At 42.4% G+C, this 24568-nt stretch overlaps 1 protein-coding gene across 3 annotated transcripts in view; it reads right to left on the bottom strand.

Moving 5' to 3' along the window:
- Nucleotides 1-24568, bottom strand: part of LOC138754560 (rho guanine nucleotide exchange factor 10-like protein) — a 215546-nt gene that overhangs the window by 147299 nt on the left and 43679 nt on the right. For all 3 annotated transcript variants that reach the window (XM_069918990.1, XM_069918991.1, XM_069918994.1), the window contains exons 3-5: nt 8489-8623; nt 6638-6934; nt 5526-5553 (exon numbers count right to left, since the gene is read on the bottom strand). In XM_069918990.1, coding sequence (XP_069775091.1) covers nt 5526-5553; nt 6638-6934; nt 8489-8623 — 460 coding nt within the window. The remainder of the gene's footprint in view (nt 1-5525; nt 5554-6637; nt 6935-8488; nt 8624-24568) is intronic.

The raw sequence follows: 24568 nt of genomic DNA on the forward strand, positions 1-24568 counted from the left end.
ATGCCAAGTACACTGGTTTCTTCTTTATCATACTATGTTGAAGCAAATTTCGTCTGTGCTCATGAATTTGGGAGAAGAGGTTTTTTTTAAAAAAAGAACACAAAATAGGTTTACAAAATCCATTAAGTAATAGAAGACCAGAAAAGAGCTTTTCAGATTGACTGATTTCTGACACAGTGGTTGAGATCCACCCATCTCTTCACAGGACACACCCAAGTGTGTTTGATTAAACTTCATGATAATGCCAAAATAATGGCCTGTAGATTGAAGGGACTTTGAATTCAAAGGGTAAACCTGAACAAAGGATAAAAAGAGAATGCAAATCACAGAGAGGGAAATTTTCAAAAGAACTGTAAATTGGAAGAAACGAGCAGAAGCAAATGTGGGGTCCTTCATCGAGAGATCGTAGTCATTTTTAATGGGGATTAAGATACATGGAACAAATTATTTGAGACCATTTTCACAAAAGAGGGTCACAAAATACAGGAAATATGGAGAATAAAGTTTCTTGAAAGGAAAAGGGGAGGGGAAACCAAGCTAAAACTGCGTAATGGCAAGAAATTGGCCAGTGATCTGTTCATGACGTAACTGTGCCAGAATAAAACTTACAAGGCCATACCGTTACAATATGTCAATTATTTTAATCCTTATAGGTCCCATCTATTGTTAGTTGAATGAAAGTTAACATTTAAGAGGAGCAGAGACGAGTAAACCACAGAAGTCTGCAGGTGCAGTGATTGAAGTGGAAGCAATATATTGGAGAAATTCAGCAGGTCAAACAGCATACTTTACATAGCAAAGATAAAGAAACTATGCATAATCAACATTTCGGCCTCGAGCCCTTCATCAAGGGCTGAAGGGATCAGTAAAGGATTGCTTCAGGTGGTGGTGAGTGGGAAGGGAAGGTTGAGAACCACTGCTCTAGACCCAGTTGTGACTAAAATATTTTGCTTGAGAAAAATTGTCCTTGCCCCATTTCCTTTGGAGGTCTGAGACCGTGCACATAACGAATCAATGAGGTACGATTAAAACAGGGGTTTTCAACCTTTTTCTTTCCACCCACCTACCACCTTAAGCAATCACAGAGGACCGGTGGTGTAGGGGAACCACTGCTCTATAAAGTACGCTGTTTGACCAACTGAATTCCTCCAGTATTGTGTTTTTATTTAAGAGGAGCAGTTCTCCCTGTTAACTGGGCCAGTATGTGGTCTTGCAGTGATAATAGGCCACACTCACACATCAGGTAGTGAAATAACAAGACCAAACTTCTGAGTGCAGAATCCCACAAAAGTGAAAGAGTATAGGATATAGTGTTACAAAAACAAAGTGCAGGGTATAGATAAGAAGTATATAGTAATAACATTGTGAGGGCATTATCTTTTTATCAAGGAGATGTCATTTAAGAGCTTCAAAAGGACTCCCATTATTCCAGTGCCCAAGAGCATCGACATCAACTATGATGAAGTACGGGGTGGGGGGGGTGAAGGAGGGAGGGAAGGGAGGGGGGGAAAGGGGAGAAAATGACACTGTGTATATTCAAGAGGGAAATGTTTGTGTGTATTTTGGTCAGTATGGTTCATAGTGTGAAAAATAATTATTTTTTTTTAAAAACTATGATGAAGTACTTTGCGAGATTGATGAACAAATAAATATTCACTGTTATCCTATCTTTCATTACATTTTAATTCAGTTATGTACATCACTGACATTTTTTTTAAGCTTTTTTTTTCTCCACAAAGTACCTTTTTGGCTGTAGCAAGTAAACATTTCATACAACGTGTATGACAATAACCTCGGTCTTTACCTTAGTGTCTAATAACAGCCGGATGGAACAGTCTTCGAATCTGGAAATTTGCATCTTACAGCCATTATATCTGCTGCCCAAAAAAGAGAATAAGGTGAAAGAGGGGTGGGGGGGAGTGGGGGTGTAGCACCTTTAGTGCAGAGGTGGACTGGTAGAACCAGACACCTCAAGGTGTTTTTCTTCCAAGAATGTGTTCCATGCAAAGACCCTTTAAATATACATTTTTTTTGCTTGTGAATAGATATCCGGAAGAGATTTGATGGCAGTACATCAAAATAAATGTCCTCAAGTGAGCTTATTAAAGCTATCAAGTTTGATAAAGAACAATTTGGCTGAAAATAATGTTTGGAAAGATTTTTTTTGGAACCAAAAAGCTGAAATAGAATGTAAAACATGAAGCCTGCTGTGGTTGAAGTAAAAGTACAATGTTGGAGAAACTCCTACCTTGACAAAGGGCTCAAGCCCGAAATGTTGTTAATGTATCTTTATCTTTGCTATATAAAGGACACAGTTTGACCTGCCTCAGCATTATGTTTTTACCCAAAACAAAATTTCAGAAGCTGTTATCAGGGAAGGATTGAGATGCAAACGATTCTAAATATGTTTGCATAGATGTTTGGGCAGAGGGATGCAATAAGAAGTTATGTGCAGCCTGGTTGATTCATCAAATACCAATGAGCTTCCTGCACTCACCTTCCCTCTTCCACCCAGAAGGCATTCACCACCAAATGTTGGTACCTCATTCGAACATGCGCATGACATGTCAGCAGGTGTCAATAAGGGAGTGGACTTCAATTAATCACAGTACATCTATCCTGATCATGGCAAAAACAAGTTCAAACCAATTGCAAGTTTTTCTTCTATTTAATATAATTACAGCCACACCACCTCCACAATTATGACATTGTGGACCTGAATAAGAATGCTGAGCATTCTATTTACAAAGAGAGAGCTAATTGTTAAACTTTGCCTGCCTATTTGTACCCTGAATGTCCACCAGATATAGTGGAGACATTTCTCCTAGTTGATCTACATATTTGTTTTCCTGAAATATTTATTACAAACAGTATTGATATTGCTTCTTCCAAGTCTCTTCAGAAATGGAAAGTCTGGAATTTCTTATGAACAAATGACGACGCGCTGCAGTGCAAACAAAGAAGCTCAAACTACGAAGGCTATTCTACAAGCCTTAATTAGTTTAAAGCTTGCACAAGGCTCTGTATCCCTTCTGGCTCCATGTGCTCTACTGCTTACACACGGGCTGGCATGAGCCTTTATACAGGGCCGGTGATTGGCAGGGAGTAAGTGGAGCCAGCCTCCCAGGTTACCTCCCTGCAAGTACAGTGGGTCGCCTCCTGCAGTAGGCAGGTAGGAAGGCAGTCACAGACAGTCCGGTGGATGCATCACAGCACAAATAATAACCTTTTCCCAATTCCATCACTTCTAGCAGGTCCAGATGTCACTTCAACAAAGTAGGCCAACCGCCGAATGAAACACCTGCAAGAATACGAAGCTAATTCTCACTCACTACTCCTGCATTCTTATATTTTTCCTGTCCAGGCAATCCCTTGTTACGGCCATTTGGTCTATCGAAATTTATTTTAATTTAAATTTAAATGTGCACCACAATAACAGGCCCTTTTGGACCACCAGCTCGTGCCACCCAATTGACCTACAATTCTGGTATGGAGGGAGTAAACCGGAGCACCAGAAGGAAACCCACGCAGACACTGAGAGAACATACAAACTCCTAACAGACAGCGCTGGATTCGAATCCCAGTCACTGGTGCTGTAACAGCGTGCACTTATCACGATGCGAACCGTGCCGCCTTACAGAACTCAGAAATGACTACCCATCTTGGGATATTGCTGGCTGATGAATTATAGTCATTAAAAAGGATTTTTATTTCCTTTTAGGGAGCCAACTGCATTCAAGTTCTGTGCAACAAATCAACATCTTCAGGTTCCAGTCATTGCTGTTCTTTAAAAGAGCAATTACTTACCAGCCATCGACAATAGCCATCCAATAAAAAAAACTATTCATTTGAAGATGGCCCCAAAGTTTTTGTTTTTGAATTTAACAACTAAGAGTCATAATGCAAGGACTTTTTTTTTTTTAAATTGTGAAGGGTAGAATGTGCTTTGGAATGTGCATTTTGTCATCAATGTTGGTTTGAAAAAAAAGCTTAACACAAAAGAATTGGAGAAACTCAGCAAGTCATGCCATGTTCACAGGAAGTAAAGATATAGGACTATCCATTCGGGCCTGAATTCATCAAGGCGGGTGCCTGAATAAGGTTGGGGGGGGGGGGGGGGGGGAGGGATGGAAGAAGGGACAGGGTGAGGACCTCGGGGCAACAGGTCATAGGTGGACCAGGGAGACGGAGTCTCGGTACTCTCCAACCAGATGGCATTAATATTGGTTTCCATGACCCCCCCCCCCACCCCAGCCACATCTCTCTCTTTACCTTTATCACCTTTTCTCCTGCTTCCCTCCTCTTCCCTCTCAATTCGGAGCTGCCCCTTCCCCCCTATCCTTCTCAGCGTTGTTCTCTCCTGCCCTCCTTCACCATATCCACCTGTGCTCCTCAACATGGCTCTTCTTCCACCCTGCCACCTTTTGATTCAGGTGCATGGCTCCTTTGTGCTCACACCCGAAAGGGAAAATCTTTGCATCCTTTGGACGCTGCATGACCTGCTGAGTTTCCCCAGCACTTTTCTGCATTGAACTACGTCTGCAAACTTTTTTTATTTAACTTTAGAATGGAAGCTGATTAGGATATACCTTAAGGTGACATTAATATTGAAGTTATAACCACATGACATTTGTCTTTTAAAAGTCTGGAGATCGAGGTGGAGAGAGCAACTAAATATCGATGAGAAATTTCACAGTAAAGGGAATAAGATCGAGTTGATTGCCCACTTATTTTCAGCCATGTAATTGAATTTCAGTAAGTAGTACAAATCATTGCTCCCAATGTGCTTTAGACATGTTTTACTACAGTGAAGAAGCATCAGAGCGCAAGAGCCAAAACGTTTCCCCGAGTGGGAGAATGTTGAGCACAGGAACAACGTTTCAAGAAAAGACGGTGGTCATTTCTGACTGATGTGCCTAGAAATTTCTCGTCATGGAGAGTGGTGAATCTTTGGAATTCTCTGCATCCGTTCTGGAGACTAGCTCATTAGAATATTTAAAGTGGAGGTCAAAACCTTTTGAGAAGTTGGAAGATTGTGAGGGCCAGAGGAATCTGGAACAGAGAAGACCTGGGGAAGATTGGTCGTGATCACATTATTTGGCAGGACGAGCCCCAAGAAATCAAGTGCCTGACACCTGCTCCTATTTTCTTGTGTCCATCAAAAGCAACATAAAAAATTCTGATAATTCACTCGGCAGATTATTGTAAATCCTCGTGGTTCCAAATCGGCTCATTTGGCAATGCCTCAGACACCCCCATTAAATTCACCAGCTTCACTACAAAATTTATTGTATTATTTGTGCAAGATTTAAAATGTTTTGAGCCATTTTCTTGGTAATCCCTACTTAATATTGTTGTTTTTTTTTTTAAAAAGCCCCACAACAATCTTTGTTTTATACACAACCAGACTGAACCATACGGGATATAAAAATGATGTGGAGGTTCCCTTGATTGGTAAATCAAGAATCAGTCCTTTTATTTAACATTGAATTGGAGAATGAAATCTTTGAAAGAGGGAGACTTACCCTGACCCAGGATTCGTGGTAGCAGGGTCTAAAAGAAAATTAAAAGTTAGTGACAGGTATTTGTACAGTTGCCAATGTTTTTAGATTTCTAATCAACATATCCATCTTCTATCGCCTGAATGAACATCCTGACATATTCCATGGATGTTCTACCTTTGGATTCCTCTCACATTCACTGTGAATTTCATGCACTCAACTAAACATCGACTGATTAATCATTTCATCTTGCAAACAAATGATAGGGCAGACAGCACTGTTGCTAGTGCAGACCTGGCCAAGCAGAGAGTGAAGACACAGCGCTGCTCCAAAGGGTTCAGCCGCCCGGTCCCATTTCTGACCACTCCATATAGGCTTTAAACGGCCTGATAAAGGAGCCACAGGCGTTTTATTTTAAAATGCTGCAACGGCAGGGTTCTGTGGCCACAATGGCCTCGAGGCCACTGCTGAGCGCCTCTACTCAGCAGAGGCCTCGAGGAGTTGCAGTTTCCTGGGAAGCAGCGGACTGGCGCAGGAAACCAGAAGTGGGGAGAACATGTCTCCCCCATCCCCCCTCCCCCTGCCATTGAGAAAGAGTGGCAGAGGAGACAACCCTACAGGATGGAGAACACAGCAGAGAAAGGGCTCAGTCTCTGAGAAATCCACACAGGGCGATTTGCAATTGGATGCAGGCTGGTGGAGACTGGCTCATGGGAACCAGGTATCAGAACAAGGATTCAAGAGGGGGCTGAGAGTAAGAGGGCTCTCGAAGATCCTCAGGTGCTGAAGGCGCCCTGATCTTGTTGGAGGTTTGGATCTGGAGCAGACAGAAGCAATTTTGTGTAATATTACTTGTTCTGTAGATCACATTGAAGGAATCTTGAAAACACTCCTTAAGCCAAAAGGCAAATAGTTCAAGAGAGGCTTCAGCCAGAGCCATAAACAAACTGCTGGGGGGAACTCAGTGGATCAGGCAGCATCTTTGAAGGCAGTGAGAGTGTTAACATTTAGGTCAGTCGAGTGTCCCCAGACTTCAGCTGAAGTTTGGCTCCCTTGGGATATGCGCACAGCCAGTTAACCATGAAGCAATAACTTTCAGACTCACTCACTGTGAAGCAATAATGAGCCTTGCTTACCCATGTTAATCGAATGGACATTTGAAGCTCTCGAAGACACATTCAGGGGAGATGCAGTTTCCAATATGGAAGGTGGATCTGTGTTCAAGAAGACTGCATCCTGTGCAGATTGGGTGAACTTTGCTGTATCAGACACTGATGTACTGTGTGTCCCATCAGCATCCCAATTGTCAGTTCGATGTTCCAGTGAGGAGTTGAGGCAGGGTCTGTTTTCAAAGCTGCCATCTTCTTCATCCAGAATATCACTGTCATATTCTTCACCTGAAGAAGAGTCCAACTCTTCAGTCAAATGGCTACCTACCAATACAAAAATCAAATCAGAAAAAGGTCACATTGTTAACCCCAACTACAAAACAAATCTCCAGTCTGACATTGCAACATTTCTCCTGAAAAGTATCTATGAAATATTTTGCAGTTTGGAAACATTGCTTTACTCAGCTCTTAACCTCCAATATTTACCTCTCAAGGGAATCCTTTTTCACTACATCATTCTTACTACCGCTTCGTTGGATCATTCATTTAGACAAGCTAAAATATCACATACTATACTTTTTGTTTGACTGCAGTCTTCAGAGTGTTAATCAAGATTCTCTACACCATCATTTGTCCAACTTGGTCCTCTCCCGCATCTCAAAGCTGGTCAATTCTTTTAGTTTATTTTATAACTGCAACCTTGGCTCAACTTAAACTTTTTTTTTGAACTTTTTTTTTTGTTTTAAGTTTAGTGTCTCACATCTTTCCCTCCACTCTTTCCCATATATGAATTGGTCCAATTGCCACCACATTGGTCATTCAAACCATGAAGATTTGGTGGGGGAAACGATTCGTATCTCAATGCATACTTCTACCGTACATGCTAAGAAAATGGGTGATAGATTCAGAGGTTACTGGTACTGTACAAATAACCCTGCATCCATTCTCTCAAAGGACCGTTGTAGACGTTTGCATGAAATCAAATACGAGATGAATCACATATTTTTCTCTCCTGTGCGGAAACTAGTTGCCTGCAACAAAGAGCAAGGTGCTGCTGGAGAGGCAATGGCAATCATTAGCTGCCGAACAGGCGTCATTGGTTCATTGGGACAGAGTTTGGTCTGAGGGCCACCAACCACTCACTGTCCAGACTTCCACACGAGATTGGAATTTGCAAAAAGTTGTGACTATTACCAAAACCACCTCATAGTTGGTTTTGGGATCTTATTGTGTACAAATTGCCTGACCATGCCCTTTCTCGCACAAAAAGTTAAAACCTTTCCGATTTGGCACATGACAGACTTAACAAGTTAATGTTAATCCACAGTTAGTTCAGCCAACCCACTCCCCAACAGAACCCCGGTGGTCCAGACACACCTCATCACTCAACCCCTTCCTCCACGCTGGCCTTCTGTTGGCTGGGCATTGCCTTTCCACTGACCCAATTGTTCCCTAGGTGCTGCATCTCCCTCAATCCCACCACTCACACAGGCCTGGCTTCTCCACCAGACCCCCACCTCCATTGGCTTGGGCACTCGCACTGAAATGCCAGAGACTGCAGCACGCCAGATTTTATATGCTGGATAACAACGTCTTTACTGCTCTTCATTGGCTGAACAATCCCTCCCAGCTCTCATGAGAAGCAGAACTTCAGCCCAAGTTGACTTTTGTTGACACATGTGAGACGGAATATGCTAGAATCTGCTGTAGGAACTTAGCAGGTTAAGCAGCATCAGTGGGAGGGAACAAAATAATTTCATGTCAGAACTCTTTATCAAAGATGTTCCAGACCAGGTTCTGGAGATGAAGAAGTAATTGCTCATAATAAATGCTTTCAGGTCTCAAGGCAGGTCCTCCATTTCATTCCATCTTCTGTACCTGGTTTTACTTTCTGTTCTTCCAGTTTGAGTTGACCTTCACATGCTGAGACCTCATCAATGGAATTCTCTTCTCTTACTGCTTGACCCACAGCCATGTTGGACAGTTGGGGTTCGACTTCTTCTCCCTTCTGATCTGAAAGGAAAGTCAGTTGTTCAGTTAAACCAGGAGAGACAACGGCTACGCTCCTGTCATCAAGAGCATTTAAATCAAATGCATTAATATTCTTAAAACTCACACCGCACAGGTGTTAAAGCATTTTCATTCTGAAAATAGAATGGAGAACTTCACAAGGAGACGAGCAAAAGAAACCTGGGAAGTAACTGATCAGCCAAATTAGATGTTCAAATTGGAGGGGTGGTGGTTGTACTACCAATCAACCACAATCAGACAGAGAATTGTGATTAATAGTCTTTAATCACCTTTAATCACCTTAAAGTGTCAGCACAGCTTGCATGTTACTGGCGCAGTTCCAAGGCAGGTACTGAGGGAGGGATTTGAGCCTGACAGCCTTTATGGGGATATCAGGGAGAGAGGAGTCACAGGCTCGGGGGGGCAGCCCATATGGCACATACATACCTCTATATACATAGTGGAAGCGCCACAGTGATAGAGTTACAGAAACAAAAATCACCATCCACAGAGGAATCAATTACAAGACATAATTCAATCTGAGGGCTGCAGACAATCGATAGAGAACTTGAAAAGGAGGAAAAAGTTAACTTAGAAGAGTTTTAAAGGACACACAGGCTGCACGAAAAGGTACTGGTTTTGACTGATTGTACTTGAGAATGAGGAATATTATTGGAACCATATCTCAAGGTGACAAGAGATCAGTGCAAATAGGCTGGTCTTAAGTGACAGGAACAGAAAATGGTCCAAAAGAGGTTCCCGAATGAAGGAACAACATTAAAGATTGGAGTCACCGAGTGAATTTAAATTAAAATTTTAAATTTAGACATACAGCAAGGTAACAGGCCCTTTTGGCCCATGAGTCCATGTCATCCAATTACACCCAAATGTCCGGCAACCCCTGGAATGTTTTGAAGGGAGGAACCAGAGGTCCTGGAGGAAACCCACACAGACAAAGGGAGAATGTGCAAACTCCTTACAAACAGGACAGGATTCAAACCCGGGATCCAATCGCTGGTGCCAGAACAGCAATGTGCTAACCGACCGCTACGCTCAGGAAAGTTGAAAAGGAGGAATTCACTTTTGACATTAAGCTAATTAAATTTTAGCGTTAATCAGATTAACAGCTTTGAAAACAAAACATGCTTCTATTCATCTGCAATCTTTCTCCACAAACCATCCTGGAAGTCATCTGTTCATGTGCATGCTTTTACTGTTTCTATGCAGGCAAGTATTAGGTGTGTCATTCAAACAACATCAATATAAATGATATTAGTAAGTTGACTGAGTGAGCCACAATGTCTAGACATCAAGAGGTTACTAACCTTTCAATATCTGAAAGCTGTTCTAGTATTGCTTGTGGTTGGTGGCGTTCAGCATGGGTCATTTATCAAATGGGAACGTCAGATGGAAAAAAAACGGAAAACTCAAATTTGATTGGCAAAATACCAAAATTAATCATCCTTACCAGATCAGAGAGGATTTATTACTGCTAATAACTTGAGAAAGTAATTAATTTCAGCAGACAGAGTAAAACTGTGCAACAAATAGAGAGAGAGATGCAAGTGCTGATGGAGAAACAATTGCCACGGAACTGGATGCAAGCCATCATCTGGCAACAACACTGTACAGCATCTACTGGGCAGACACCACATGATGGGGAATATGGTAACTGAGTGCTTCCATTTCCTCCCCCCCCCCACAGTGCTGCCCTCACCTGTTCAGATGCATTGCCTGATAATCGCAAGATGCCACACCCTTCAACGTCAAACCAAATCCAATCGAGGCCATCAGCAGGGATGACTATTTTTCGGAACCATTATACAAGCCCTCTGCATCAGTGCTACTGCTTCTTGCATCATTTTGTCTCCTTTATTTTTCAGAACCAGATTTTATTGACATCAACAGGTCATGAAATTCATTGCTTTGCGCTGCAGAAAATAGGACTATAAATTTAATTTTAAAAAATAAATTAGTCCAAAAGAAGAGAAAGCGAGGTAGTGTCTGTTGTTCATTGTCCGTTTGGAAATTTGATGGTTGAGGGGAAAGACGCTGTTTCTGTACCGTTGGGTGTTCGCCTTCAGGCTCCTCCCTGATGGTAGCAATGTGAAGAGGGCATGGCCTGGGTGGTGAGGGTCCTTGAGAGTACAGGTTGCTTTCTTGAGACACTGCCTCTTCTTTCTTTGGCTTGGCTTCGCGGACGAAGATTTATGGAGGGGGTAAAAAGTCCACGTCAGCTGCAGACTCGTTTGTGGCTGACAAGTCCGATGCGGGACAGGCAGACACGATTGCAGCGGTTGCAGGGGAAAATTGGTTGGTTGGGGATGGGTGTTGGGTTTTTCCTCCTTTGCCTTTTGTCAGTGAGGTAGGCTCTGCGGTCTTCTTCAAAGGAGGTTGCTGCCCGCCAAACTGTGAGGCGCCAAGATGCACGGTTTGAGGCGATATCAGCCCACTGGCGGTGGTCAATGTGGCAGGCACCAAGAGATTTCTTTAGGCAGTCCTTGTACCTTTTCTTTGGTGCACCTCTGTCACGGTGGCCAGTGGAGAGCTCGCCATATAACAAGATCTTGCCTCTTGTCGATGTCCTTAAAGGAACAAAGATTACTAACCAGAATAGTGCTGGCTGAGTTCACAACTCTCTGTAAAACTTCTTCCTGATCTGTGCATTGGCACCTGTAATGGAAGATTTAAACTGTGTTTTTTACTTCTGCAGCTACAAGGCTGAGAACCTGCTTGTTTTTTAGAAGCAGCAGACATAATCTAATTTACACCATGAGGCCCAGGATGCATATTTAGTAGCCAGTAGACCCTAAGGGATGCATATGAATCAGTAGACATTATCCAACTTCCACCATGAGGCCAAGAGATGCAGTTTTCTTTTGTTGATCGCAGACTGTCAGGAGACCTTGAAGATAATTAAATCATTTGTTCAAAGAGATAAGATCTGAAGTAAACAACTTTTGGGTAATATAAGCCATGGTCCCACTGCTGAAGTTTGAGACTCTCCAAGAGGTGGCAACATCTCTCAGCAAGAAGAAGAACTTCAAGAGTCCAGTTAACGTCCCGGTCGGGGGAGGCACCCCGACCACCTACTACAAGTGTGCAGTCGATGCCTCGCTTCGGCAGTTGGGACCAGTCCAGGCGTTGATAAGTATAATTGGGAAGGGCTTGCATATTGTAGTGTGATTTCAGCTTTAGATTTAGTAATAAACACTTGTATAAACTGAACTGCTCTCGGTGTGTGTGTCTATTTTCTTTCGGTAGCTCAAACACTGTGACCAATCTAAAACGAACAAAATGAGAGGTACAAGTTTACCCAAGACAGCACCTCCATATCAAACAGCGATGCAACCAGTCAGAAATGCTCTCCTGTATAAGTTTGCAACAGACTTTGGTGACATAACGAAATCTCCTCATACTCGTCTGGAAATATAGCTGCCAACGAGCCTTCTTCGTGATCGCACTGAGATGGAGGCCCGAGGATAGATCTTGAACAATCAAGTCAAACCTACCAGATGACCAATAATTACTGATTTACAGAACATATTTGGAAACTTTCTACCTGTCAGATCTACCTCACCATGATCCCAATAATATTTTTATATTACCTGGAATTGTGCAAGTTAACGAGTAAGCCAGTTTGTACCAATCGGATATCTGTGATTAAAATAAGGCAATGAATTTCAATAAAAGGAGTCAGAGCCACTGATATTACAGCCAAATAAAAGTCTGAAATTTTAATTTTGAAGAGCTCTTGTGCAAAGGTGTCTTGGTGCAGTTAATCTTCTGCTTGAAAGCAGAGCAAGCAATAAGAAAGTTTGCTTGGGAAATCCTACCACCTGCTGGTGTGTTGTCAATATGAAGCCTTTTGCTGTTTCTGTGAAAATAGATTGTTATCTGGGACCTTGTCAGGGGCCTTTGTATTCATTTTAGCCCCCCCCCGCCATCTGGCACCCAAGGGGATTAGTAGATGCCGGCAGCCTCGAGCAACTGGCAAAAAAAAAAGTGGAAAATAAATAGGTAAAAAAATTAATGATTTAAAATTGCCGTGCATCGCCATTAGTTCACCAATCCACACAACACGCAATCTCAAGCCACTGGAAAATTCACTAATCTGCTATCAACCAATCCCCGTGGGTGCCAGATACAAGGGTTTTTTTTTAATGTAGCCTCACATGTGGCTAAAATGAAAACCAAGGGCCCAGCAATCTCCTCTCTTGCCTCTCCCATTTGCTTCAATGAAGCCGAATGAAACTCTGCGGGATGGGAAGCTGATGAAAGTGCCATGTTTGCATCCTCTCAACTTTAGCAGGTTGGGACTACAGGATGGATCATATGAACACATCTTGGGCAATTATCTGAATGGTGTGGGCACCAGTACCTATGGCTACCTGCCACTGATTAGCAGAATACATCCTTGGGACCTCAATTCAGTTGCCCTCTGCCTCTTAGAAGGAGAAAGGGAAGTCCTTTACAGATAATGTCTTGTCTGCGGCCCATCCCCACCCCTTCTCTACTTGTTCCATCTACATAGATACTTAATCTCTTTGTACCCCAGCTTCTAGAACACCCAGTATACACAGTCCTTTAGTCAAACCATCGTCTATTCCCCAACTCTGGTAACAGGAGTTCTGAATTAATGAACTTTATAGAACATCACAAGCCTTTCTGTTAGTGATGTGGTGGATTCCTAGGTAAACAAAGCCGCAGACTTTTAAATGACACAAAACTCATCCTGTGCTTTAATAATGCTTTAATTTGAGGTCAGATCCATCAATTCCATTTGTGTGGACCTCACATAATTGTTAAGCCTGTCACATAAATCTGTGACCTATATACAACTGACAGCAAAAAAAATCCATTGTTTTCTGATTACTTTCCAATTTAAAAGTCAGACATAGAGCTGCACAATGTCACAATATTCTGGTGTAATCATGGCAAAACCAACCGCCTTCACATTAAAAGTGACAGATTCAAGCAATCTATTTGGTTTTCTTTTCCATGGTTTGCCTATCCCGGTTGGTAGTCAGCTGAGAAACTGAAAACAAATCGAGCCAGTGAAGAATGAGCTTCGATATTTAAAGAAACAACCTGCAAAGAATATGACATGGTAGTCACCGACTTCATCAGACATGTGTGGGTGAGCGTGTGCCCTTGCATGCATACCACGAGTACCCCAACTAGAATCTGTGGATGAATCAAAAGATTCACATCCTGCTGACAGCAAGATCAAAAGCATTTGAAACCAGTAATCCACGTTTCTACAGTCCGTTTAAGACCTACGTAGGACCATCTCAGTGGTAAAGAGACAATTCCGAGGGAAGCTAGAGGCAGAGTCAGACACTTGCCAACTATAGACAGGGATTGCAAACCATTACATCCTACAAAGCGAGGCTGAACACTATAAATGGCTGTGATGCTTCACAACCCGATGAGTTGAAGACCTTTTGAAATGGAGAACTCAATGGTACCAATGAGAACACCTGCAGAAGCTGATGATCTTGTGAGATCTAGAAAGAACATCTTCCTGATGGCGCACCTGTGCCAACCAACTAGCCAGAAAATTCACAGAAATTTTCAATAACTCAAAGCTACAGTTGGAGGTTCCTTCCTGCTTCAAAAGGGCATCAAGAAGAGTGAGTTTCCTCAATGACCATCACCCAGTAGGATTCACATCTTCTGTGCTGAAATGCTTTGAGAGGTTAGTCATTGACAGAATTAACTCATACCCAAGTAAACATCTGGACCCATTACAATCCCTCTATCATAACCTCTCCTCAGCAGGTGTAATATCACTGGATCACCTAGACAACAGCAACACACATCAGGCTACTCTTCATCAACTACAGCTCAGCTTTCAACACCATCACACTCTCAGAGCAGGTCGATAAGCTCCAAAACCTGAGCCTCTGCGCCCCACCTCTGCAACTAGATCCTTAACTCTCTCATTGGAAGGCCAGTCAGCATGAATCAGAAACAACGTCTTCTCCTCAATGACAATCAACAGGTGCACCTCAAGGCCGCGTGCTTAACCCACTGCTCTTCTCGCTATACACCAATGACTATGGGGCAATTCAAATGCCATCTGCAAATGTGCCACTGATACCACGGCCATTGGCAGAACCACAGTGGCAATGAGCAAGTGTACATGAGTGAGTTAGATCGATTAGTTGAGTGGCATCACAATAACAACCTTGCACTCAACGTTAGAAAAACTAAGGAGTTGATTGGAAACTTCAGGAGAGGGAAATTAGGACAAAACAAACTATTCCTCACTGAGGGGTTAGCAGTGGAAAGGGTCAAGAACGTCAGATTCCTGGACATCAACATCTCTGAAGATCTATCCTGGAGACATCATGATGGCAGCTCACCAGCGGCTACATTTCATGAGGCGTTTGATGAGATTTGGTACGTCACCAACGACTCTTGCAAATTTCTACAGGTGAACTTTGGAGAGCATTCAGACTGACTGGTATGGAGGTGCCAATGCCCAGGGCGGGAAAAGGCTACCGAGAGTTGTGAACTCGGGCAGCGCCATCATGGGCATCAGTCTTCATTCCATTGAGGACTTCTACAAGTCGCGGTGTCTTAAGAAAGCAGCATCTATCCTCAAGGACCACCACTACCAGGCCATGCCCTCTTCACACTGCTAGGAAGTACAGTAGCCTAAAGATGGACACCCAGCTGCACAAAGGCAGTTTCCTCTCCGCGGCCATCAGATTTCTGAATGGACTATGAACCACGGACACTACCTCACTTTCTCTTCTTTTTGCATTTCTTTTAATGTAATCTATAACAATATTTGTAATGCTCTCACCAAACAACAAATTTCATCTCATGTCCATGACAATAAATTCTGATTCTGAATTCACACATATAAAGAACATCGACCATCTTCAGGAGACCCTGAAATCTAGCCACTGATTTAATTTGAACAGATGTTAGTTAACTTGCTCAGGGTTTCTGCCATCTTCTGATTTGATTTCATACTTTTATTTTGGCTACTTTGCTAAAACAGAAAAGGCCAAGTCAGGCAGCAACTGTGGACGGAGAGAAAGTGGTGACGCTTAAACTCCTTACCGTCACAAGAGTTGTAAACATGAAAAAAAAACAGGTGTCTTTTAAGTTGTTGGGGAGGATGCAGAGAGCTTTCCCTCCTTCAACTCATCTGCAACTCCCACTGTCTTGGAAAAGCTGACAATATATGAAAAGATCCACCCCAGTGGCACTCTCTTCAGCCCTTCCAAATTAGGAAGATTCACAAGTACAAGATCATGCACCACTGGACTCAAGGACAGTTTCTTACAGATACAGGTACACAGTCCTAGTCCTTTATCCGGAAAGCTCCAAAATTCTTTTTTTTTCATTATACTGGTACAGCAGTGGGGGGGGGGGAAGAGACAGAGAGAGAAGTGCAAATCGAGCAGGGGGAGAGAGAGAGAGACTAGAAAGGGGTAGATACAGCAGCACAATTTGGATGGGCTTATATCTGGGGCAGCTGGCTTTTGTTCTAAAATCCGAAATTCGGAACACACTGTCCCCCCCCAAAGGTTCCAGATAAAGGACTGTGTACCTGTATTAGATTCCTGAATGGACCTCAAAATGGTTAAAAAATTTATGCTCCTTTTGCTCCTGTTAGGAATTAAAGTACCTTTAAAGAAATTGCTCGAGACAAAAATTGAGAACAAAGAACATTTATTACTACAACAATGCAAAGTTGGGTGCTTCCCCTTACCCTGGGAATACACACACATACTGGGGCTCACCCAACTTTTATACAGTCAATTTCAGTATCAGAATGCCCTCCCCCTTACATTCTTCTGCCCCCTGGATGGGTTTGGCATAGGTAATTCTTCCTGCCTACGTGCAGTTTCAGTACACTTGGAGGACCAGGGGGTATCCTGTGGGTGTCCCATCATGTCATTGTCCTTATTCACACCTTCCTGATTCTCTGGGCTACAGTCTCTTAATATGCAGAGTTGACTCATTCTATCTAGGGTTGGCTAATTTCATATGTATAAATCTGTGTATGGTTAGCTAATTAGAAATGTATGACTTGGTACTTCTGTCCAGGGCTAGGAGACCCTTATCTGATCCAGACTACCTCAACTTCCTACATTCTATTGTACCTTACCATTCCTTATCTTAGTCCTATGGTCTTGTCACAAAGGATAGAAGATTCTTATGTTAATCGTGCTGACTCTGCTTTCCTGCATCCTAAGCCCCAAACTTATCCTGTTTGAACTGGTTTCAGCCATTTTACTGATGAACTTTAGTTTCTTCCATGTTCATAATTTTAGGTCAATTTTCCCATCTCTCACAATCCTCACTTTTCTTTTAGATCAGTAATACTGATCTTTCACCATGATCAGTGTTACTGATCTTTGGTTACTAGTGTCAGTGTGACTGATCCCCCCCCCCCCTCCTCACTTTTCTTTTAGATCAGTAACACTGATCTTTCAAGTGTAAGGTGTAGTTTTACCCAGCTGGTCAATAACCGAATTGTAATGTCTGTGTAAAGTCTTTAGGTAGGGGAGCACCATGAAGGTCAGGGGAGTGAGTCCAGCTGCTTATTAGGGTTTGGAGTATCAGGCTCCAGTTCTCAGTAAAGAGTCTAGTCCATCCCATACGTTGAAATATTGAAGCAGTGTCTTTGAAGCACACGACCTTTGTAAGTGTTGTCCCGACGAAGTCTGTGAGAGGCGCTGCCTTCAGCAGCGAACGAGTAGCAGTCTATGAGAAGCGCTGCCTTCAGCAGCGAACGAGTAGCAGTAGTCAGGCGGTTCCGTTTGATTGTGGCTCGTATCTGATGTCCTCTTCAGCCCCGAACCCTAGGGCCACCGATCTCCGAAGGCTGTTTGGAGCCTGATATTAAAGTGTCAAGCAGCTCACGTTGTTGGAAACTGGTGCTCCCTTTCATGGGGTGATGAAAAGTGACCAAGCAGGGGGGGGATTGTTTCTTGTGATTTAACTGTGTGTTGCAGCTTGTCTGCTAACATTAGCATATATATCATTGAACTTGTGAGTTGCAGCCTGTCTGTGTACATTAGCATATGTATTAACTCTCTCTCTCTCTGTTACATGTACAATGCTGACTACCATTCTGTCTGTCTTTGTCCCACCATGTCCTTTGTGCTATCGCTTCAAAACTCCTGTCTTTAATACCTGTGTAGGCTATGATACAAATTAGATGTACTCCACTAAAGCTGTTTAATTCCCCTGGTCCGTATTGGGATCCCTTATATCCCATTATGATTATACATTAAATCTATGCCCTGTCTACATTCTAAAGGAGCTGAATTGTAACCTCTGCTGCCCCTATTCCAGGGGGCTTAAAACATTAACGAACAATATTCCAAAGAAATTAGTAAACAACAATGAACAATACATGTAAAGCTCATTAAAAACAGCATTAAAATACAATAAGAACTGAATAAAGCACAATAAATGTAAAGCTCATTGAAAACTGCAATAAAATACAATAAGAACTGAATAAAACACAATAAATGTAAAGCTCATTGAAAACTGCAATAAAATACAATAAGAACTGAATAAAACACAATAAATGTAAAGCTCATTGAAAACTGCAATAAAATACAACAATAACTGAATAATCAAAAGACAAGTAAAATACAACAATAACTGAATAAACCATTAAAGAAACGAAAAAAAATGTTAAATTACGGCACTTTGTAACAATCTGACTTTCCCTTGTGTTAGTGTAAAAATTGTAAAATGAAACACAAACCATATTTGCATGGGTTTTGAATATGTTAGACCTTATTAAAATGCAGTTGGAGCTGCTTGTCTGTATGGGGCACAACCCTCCAATTTGTTAGAGTGAGTACATAACAGACATTGCAGCACAAGAGCCCCTGCAAGAGAACTTGAAACATATTCAACCTTTAGTTCTGCCTTAAGTAAAATGCCTTGTGCCACAGCTCACAGGAGCTGGCCTTATTTAAAACAGTCTGTAAAACAGGCACCAAAAAAAAGTTAAAAGATGTTCTTATGAAGATTGCACACACAATAATTTAAGTACAGGCTAGTTTCTATTATATTCCACTTAAAAGTTCTGCTGCATGAATCCTGGAGCTTGTGAAGTCATTATTGAATCAAGAAATATTGGTACCATGCCAATCTCATTCTAACATGCCAATTTCTCCAGTCCTTAAGTCAAGATGTACTGAATAGCATCTGGTACAAGATCTGTGAGTTCTCAATGATATTATTATTCTTATGCACCCAATTGTTCTGAACTATGCCACCAATTTAAATCATATTCCACCTATTGCAGTACTCACACACCACCATAGACCAGTTCGCAGGTTTATTTCTCCATTAAGCTGAATCCAGTCGCGCAGGGTTTACCTCCGTGATTATTTACAATGTAACTTCTGCACTACCGGATTTAAATATAAACCTGATGAATGGGGAAAGTTATCATGAATTAAATAACAGCGGCAATACAGAGAAATTGTGCTGAGGCATTAATTTCACTCCGGAGGAAAATGCACCAGAGAAATGAATGATTAAACTTATAGGAATCCCCAGAGGTATCTTTATTCTCCAGAGGTGGGTGATCTTTAAACTCACAGACCTTGACTGCTGAATGTGTAGAAGAAATGTATTAAATGTGTTGATAGGGCTCCATACCTCTAACTGCAAGACAAGAGCCTGAAGCCTCAATTTCAAGTGCCACAGTGCACTTAAAGGGACATGCACACTCCCCCTTCAACTGGCTGATCCAGCCACTTTACACATCAGATCCTTTCTTTATCTCACATACACTTAAAGTTAAGATGTATAGAACTCACCCTATTTGCGCAAACATTTCTCCCTGCAAATGTTATAACATCACTCAACTCTCAGGTACTCCCTGTGCAAAATCACATTTAAATACAATTTATTTCATAAATTGGAATTAACTGGTAGTTAAATTCGCTAATTCTTCAGTATTGAAAAATGATCCTTTATGACATTTAAATTTTAGCATGAATTTTAATCAATATTGGTCAGTGACTGAAGTGGGAAGTCGTGATTTATGAAATTATCTCTGGTCTCTACTCTCCCACTCCCTGCACTTCTCCCAACATTCAGGAGCTGGCACACAGTCCCTGCCTTTTCCATGTTACTCATCTACTATTACTTTAACTGCTTGCATCAAAATGTTAGCCTTTGCTTTCTGCTTATCCTCAGATGTCTGGACAAATGCTTTTTGTGTGATCTGTAGAAGCTGGGTTATTCCCTGCTCATGCCAATTTTCTGTCTTTTGTAATTTTCTCTTAATGTCTGGGGCTGAGTTGGTAACAAAACCTGTTAGTACCAATTGTTCCCCTGCTGGGGATTCTATGTCGAGACCCCCATATTGTATATATATTTGGTCCCAAAAATTGGTCTAACTGTTCAGCACATCCCTGGGGATCTTCTATCAGGGAGGTCAGTTCTTTCTTAAAGTTACACACTTCAGTACTGGTCAGGGGCACATTTACGAAACCGAGACCCTCTCCCATGGGAACTTCCCACAGTGGTCTCATCCAATTGGTTTCTAGCTTATTAGGTCTGGGTTCCTGCTCCCTGGGAAATGAATCAAAGGGTTCTGCCCTTTCTTCCTGAAGAGTCTCACGCTGTTCTGAATTAAAGTTACCTCTCTCTCCTGCCAACAGAGGTGGTAATCGAGTGCTTTGTGAGCAAGTTATCATACCACTCCTGCTCTCTTCTCTCTTCTCTAGTGGTGGGGGAGGTGGGGAAGGTGCAGAAGGGTAGGTCATAGGAGGGGAAGGAAAGATAGGAGCCGGCATAGGAGGAACATAGGGTGCAGGGAGGGAATGTAACACATCCCAACCCTGTGGTTCAGGGACAAGAGGTTCCTCCTCTCTCTTATTCCTGAATTCTTTCTCATTCAAAACCAGCTGTTCAATGGATCCCTTGAGCCAGCAGGCTGCATATTCCCTGCTCTCAACATTGTCTGGCTGGTTTTGATAGAGCCATAAGTTCAAAGCTTCACACATCCATTCATCCTCGGATCCGAATTTTGGCCAGTACACGGAGCTCCCTTTAACCGGGTATCCCACCCATTCATTACAACAATACCTGACCGTCGTCAGTTTGTCTTTACCGCGGGTCTTTCCTGTGCCCCACTCAGATAACATCATCCCAAGCGGGCTGTACGTAGCTATCTGGTGGTCACGTCCTGTGTCAGGACTCTCATCTCTACTGCCCGCTATTCCCATACTTAGGAACAAGTAAAATACTCTTACCGAGTTCTGGCAGTACTGCTCTAGCGCGCGTCCTTCCGCCGTTTGTTCTCAATGCCTCTTCTCGGATATCACTCGCTTCTTCCACTGACCAGCCACCCGTCGCCCGTGAGTCCAGCTGAATCAGCCGGGGTGCACCTACTCTCGTCGTCGGGGTACTCTGTCAGTGGAGGGAGTGTGATCCCGGACGAGCCCCCATTTGTTAGGAATTAAAGTACCTTTAAAGAAATTGCTCGAGACAAAAATTGAGAACAAAGAACATTTATTACTACAACAATGCAAAGTTGGGTGCTTCCCCTTACCCTGGGAATACACACACATACTGGGGCTCACCCAACTTTTATACAGTCAATTTCAGTATCAGAATGCCCTCCCCCTTACATTCTTCTGCCCCCTGGATGGGTTTGGCATAGGTAATTCTTCCTGCCTACGTGCAGTTTCAGTACACTTGGAGGACCAGGGGGTATCCTGTGGGTGTCCCATCATGTCATTGTCCTTATTCACACCTTCCTGATTCTCTGGGCTACAGTCTCTTAATATGCAGAGTTGACTCATTCTATCTAGGGTTGGCTAATTTCATATGTATAAATCTGTGTATGGTTAGCTAATTAGAAATGTATGACTTGGTACTTCTGTCCAGGGCTAGGAGACCCTTATCTGATCCAGACTACCTCAACTTCCTACATTCTATTGTACCTTACCATTCCTTATCTTAGTCCTATGGTCTTGTCACAAAGGATAGAAGATTCTTATGTTAATCGTGCTGACTCTGCTTTCCTGCATCCTAAGCCCCAAACTTATCCTGTTTGAACTGGTTTCAGCCATTTTACTGATGAACTTTAGTTTCTTCCATGTTCATAATTTTAGGTCAATTTTCCCATCTCTCACACTCCCTACAAAGTTATTGCTCTCTGTATTTATGTACCAAGCCTTCCTTGTGATTCTTCCAAGAGATGTCTCACTGGCCTGCTCTCAAAGCAAGTATCTTAGTGGATGTGACAATAAACTTGATCCCTTTGTTCAAGTTCACCTGCGAGACTGAGAACCATCAGGCGTTCATTCTTTTTAGTGTCTGCCAAGGAAAGGGAAGTGAATGACTGGATGACAGCTGATCTGACTGAAGGAGTGCAAAGCAAGAGAGCTGAAAGAGGACAAAATGCAGGCCAAAAATTTGAAGGAGAAGGAATTGCTCAGCATATCTGGCGGGAGAGAGAAAAAAAGTTAATCTTACAGAACAGATCAGGTCAGACAAGAATGAAAGAATGGCATAGGGAATTGCTGATAAGTTGTTAATTGTGCAAGTCATTTACTTCTCTTAATGTTCACGCCTTCACTCAACATACTTAGCATACAGCCAAGGCCCAGACCTACTTCAACGTGGATCATGCTGTGAGAGATGGGAAAATTGATCTAAAATTATGAACATGGAAGAAACTAAAGTTCATCAGTAAAATGGCTGTAACCAGTTCAAACAGGATAAGCTTGGGGCTTAGGATGCAGGAAAGCAGAGTCAGCACGATTAACATAAGAATCTTCTAGTCTTTGTGACAAGACCATAGGACTAAGATAAGGAATGGTAAGGTACAATAGAATGTAGGAAGTTGAGGTAGTCTGGATCAGATAAGGGTCTCCTAGCCCTGGACAGAAGTACCAAGTCATACATTTCTAATTAGCTAACCATACACAGATTTATACATATGAAATTAGCCAACCCTAGATAGAATGAGTCAACTCTGCATATCAAGAGACTGTAGCCCAGAGAATCAGGAAGGTGTGAATAAGGACAATGACATGATGGGGCACCCACAGGATACCCCCTGGTCCTCCAAGTGTACTGAAACTGCACGTAGGCAGGAAGGATTGCCTATGCCAAACCCATCCAGGGGGCAGAAGAATGTAAGGGGGAGGGCACTCTGATACTGAAATTGACTGTATAAAAGCTGGGTGAGCCCCAGTGTATGTGTGTATTCCCAGGGTAAGGGGAAGCACCCAACTTTGCATTGTTGTAGTAATAAATGTTCTTTGTTCTCAATTTTTGTCTCGAGCAATTTCTTTAAAGGTACTTTAATTTCTAACAATGCGAAAGTCGCACTGACATTTGCTGCAGACTAACGTTCATATGCGTTACAGAGCACAGGCCCTTCAGTCCTCAATGTTGTGCCAACCTTTCTAAGTCTCCAACAATAGCCCTGTTTTTCTTGTAACTGCTCATCTACCTGAGCCTTTTGAATGTCCTGGTGTCCATGAGGGTGCTCCAATTCCTACCACCCTGCAAAAGCATATGGGTCAGTTGGTTAAGTGTGGTTGGCACAGGTAGGCATCACAATCAGCAAAGACAAGGAGGGCCAAAAGGGCCCGCTTCTGGGCTGTATGGTTCAATAATTCTATGAGGCCATTCAGGGGAGGAAATGCTCATTGCTATCCTGTGCAGGAGTGTTCATATAATTGGTAGGAAGGAAAAGCAAACTTGCATTTACAATTGTGAGCTGAAGATTTCAGCGTTTGAATCACTTTTTTTTAAAGTTTTCAATCAATCGCAAAGAAAATATCAGAACTCAAGCCACGTCCCACATTTTGCTTATTTTCCAAACCTCTGCTGCCATCTGTCTGTGTTTTAGACTTGGCAGATTTACGCACTCTGCTGACGGTCTGGAAGGAAGCAAAACAAATCTGTGTTTCCCTCTCGAATGACTCAGCCAGCCAGGGTTCTCTGATTTTCATGAATCTAATTATCATGAAAGGTAAATTCCTGTTCTGTCTTTTCTACTTTTTTCCACTCCATTTCCTTTTTAAATTAGCAGAACTTTATGAACCTTCGTGAGAATCAGTTTTTATTCCTGATTTATAGCTGTTTCTACCAATGCTCAGGAAAGTATTGCGTCATAGGTGTGCTTAGAAAGGAAGAGAGCACAATATTTATCTGAAATGTCATCTTTAAATGACTGACAAAGAAAATAATCATCCTACACCCTTCCCCATCCAAAGGCACACAAACAATTGTCAAAACTGCTAAATATATTGATACAACATGCAGTTTCCAAATGTCCGCCTCTGTGTTGCTTTGAGGCATCCCCAACCCCTACAGCACTTCTGTCAAATGCCCTGCCTTTTGCCCAGTGACTACGAGCAGGCCATTTCAACAGGGACGCTAAGGGACTTCACAGCCAAGTATGATCTGCACATAGGAGCTTTTGGGCAGGGGTAGCCAAAGACGATCAAAGGGAGTTGATTCATCTCTTCCAAACCAGCCAACTTAGATCTGGTGTTAAATCTAAAGCCTTTTTGAACTTGCTGGTTTGCTCTGTGACTTTTCCCTAGCTGAGCAATGTTGACCTCACATTTCTGTATTCCCTCTGCACTCCTTGTACAGTACAATACATAATAGTTTTATTCACAACCCGAGACACATCTTCCAACCAAGACGCACAATAAAATCTACATTTAAAATAAATTCAGAATTGGAAAAGGAGTCAGGCCACATGGCCGAGTTGGTCCAAAATAGCAACACTGCAATCTCTGCATTACAGAATGTGATTTAAATTAAGTCCAGCAATCTAACTTTATCAGCTATTTCTGGAAACCCATTCCAACTACTGATCGCTCTCACTTAGAGATATTTCCACCCATCTGTCCCAAATATGTCCTTCACAAATTTATTCCTGCTGCTCTACAATGTTTACACTCTTTAAGG

This window comes from Narcine bancroftii, chromosome 2 (assembly GCF_036971445.1).
Source record: "Narcine bancroftii isolate sNarBan1 chromosome 2, sNarBan1.hap1, whole genome shotgun sequence".
Taxonomy (NCBI): Eukaryota; Metazoa; Chordata; class Chondrichthyes; order Torpediniformes; family Narcinidae; genus Narcine; species Narcine bancroftii.